Raw genomic sequence first — 2137 nt, 5'->3', positions numbered from 1 at the left:
TTGATCATATACAATCTACATGCATTTATAAGCAGAAAACAAGTGTTCATGTGATTATGATTATCGTGTAGGTTTTGTGGACGGAAGAGGACAGGAAAGAAATTTCTGTCAACAGGGAATATGATACTAAACCCTGATGGGATACTTAGTGGGCCTCACACGGAATCAGCAGCGGGCCCAAGAAGAGGTGCTATCGGGTCGAACCACGTTTAAGGGAAGGATGGGTTGGGAATGCATGACCCACAAACCGGAGATAGCCAGTAGAAGGAGCCCCTCACTTTCTGCGACCCTTCGCCCTTTTTCTCTCTAGAAGTATGACAGGGAAACTTGAGATAGCCGGTGGCATGATGGGATGGGAGCCCTTCTTCCCATATAAAGCTTTCCCTGTCTTTTCGATATCCTCCCTTCTGTCTCTCTCATCCCCGCGTCTGCCTCATTTTGCGCTTACACCATACCTTCACTTTCCTGCAAAGTCCAACGATATATATATATATATATATATATATATAGAGAGAGAGAGAGAGAGAGAGAAAAGAACGATATGGAGATGGAAAACGACCACCAAGCGAACGGGGAGTCCTGCAAGAGTGTTACCCTCGAAGAACTCAAGAAGAAGATGGCTGAGTTTGCCAAAGAGAGGGATTGGGACCAATTCCATAGTCCCAGGAACCTTCTCCTGGCCCTGGTCAGTCATTCTCTCTCTACCCTTTTGTCCTCCTCTCTATCTCTCTCTAGAAACATGTATCTCATCTGGGTATTTTCTCTGTATTTTCCCTTGTTTCTTTTCTTGGGGTTTCTCTTTTTCCCTTGAGAAAAGGCGGTTTTCTTCTTTTCTTCTCCGTTCCTTTTTGTGGGTACTCGTTTATTCCCCTCTACAAATCTCCTCAGGTTTTTTTGGGTTTCTTATGTCCTTTGTTTGATGCTTTTAGAGATTTCTTTTGGGGTTTTGTGTTGCTTTGGCTCTAGAGTCTCATCCTTTTGGACCAGAAGTGTTTTTTGTTGGGATACATACCTTTTGACTAGTAACAAATCCCGGATTTTTTGTTTTCTTTTTCATGTAGACCCGTGTTATGGGGATGGACATCTATTTTTATAGGGTTTCGCACTTAAACTAATAACATTATTTAGTATTTATCTCCATATAAACCATACCTTACAGCTATAAAAAAAATACTAAAACTTAAGCCTATGTCCTACTTTATTGGGAAGTTCTCTTGGTGGTGTCCATGTTCAATACTTCATTATACACAATACATGGGATTTTTTCCACTGTCGTACACACCCCAAATATGAGTTGAGTGTGATTTCCTTGTATTTGGTTTTGTTGTTTTCTTTTTTTGTAACTTGGTTTTTGGTTTAGGTAGGGGAGGTGGGTGAGTTATCTGAGATATTCCAATGGAAGGGTGAGGTCCCAAAGGGGCTGCCGGATTGGGAGGAGAAGGAGAAGGAGCACTTGGGTGAGGAACTCTCGGACGTGTTGCTCTATCTGGTGAGGCTTGCCGACATCTGTGGCGTCGATCTTGGCCGTGCAGCCCTGCGCAAAGTGGAGCTCAACGCGGTCAAGTATCCGGTCAAGCAGTGCAAGGGCTCCTCTGCTAAGCACACCAATTACAACTCCAATGCCAACCAATGAAACCCCATCTCTCTTTACTTTTCGATATGTTTCTTACTTTTTGCTCTGAATCATGTACAGTTTGCTGCTTTAATGCGGGTGTTTTACTCTCTCTCTATCTGTGCAAATGTGTGTCTCTCTCTCTCTCTACTTTTGGGCAAATGTGGGGCTATTTTCTGTGTGGGTGGTACGTTGTTTTTGAGGGAGGGGTGGAGTGCGTGAATACAATTTGGGGTGGCGTGTTGAGATAGGTCTGTGCCCTATGATCTTTTTGAGGTGCAGATGTGACGAGTCCTGCAGAGTCGTCTTAAAGTTGGTCTTTATTTCCATGAGTCGGTTGTCTGTTGTTTTCTTTAGGGGTTTTGGGGTTGGGAATGGAAGTTAGTGTGGACTAGGGGAGGACAGGTTGCAGTGAACTTTTACCATAATGGGTAAGGTTTGGTTTGGAATATAAGTGGTGCCCAAAAAAGGAAAGGTTGTCGGTAAGGTGTGGAAGGCTAGCGAAAAGAACGAGCAGTGTCACTA

At 43.7% G+C, this 2137-nt stretch overlaps 1 protein-coding gene across 1 annotated transcript; it reads left to right on the top strand.

The window, feature by feature from the left end:
- Positions 1-555: 555 nt before the first annotated feature.
- On the top strand, positions 556-1727 carry LOC149842990 (uncharacterized). Its single transcript, XM_090001658.1, has 2 exons — positions 556-685; positions 1361-1727. The coding sequence occupies exons 1-2, from the start codon at positions 617-619 to the stop codon at positions 1631-1633; spliced, it is 342 nt and encodes a 113-aa protein (XP_089857784.1). The 5' UTR covers positions 556-616; the 3' UTR covers positions 1634-1727.
- The last annotated feature ends 410 nt before the right edge of the window (positions 1728-2137 follow it).

Source organism: Nuphar pumila, chromosome 3, assembly GCF_984573655.1.
Source record: "Nuphar pumila chromosome 3, dmNupPumi1.hap1.1, whole genome shotgun sequence".
In the NCBI taxonomy this organism is placed as follows: domain Eukaryota; kingdom Viridiplantae; phylum Streptophyta; class Magnoliopsida; order Nymphaeales; family Nymphaeaceae; genus Nuphar; species Nuphar pumila.
The sequence above is the reverse complement of the archived record's forward strand: the minus strand, read 5'-3'. Positions and strand labels throughout refer to the sequence as shown.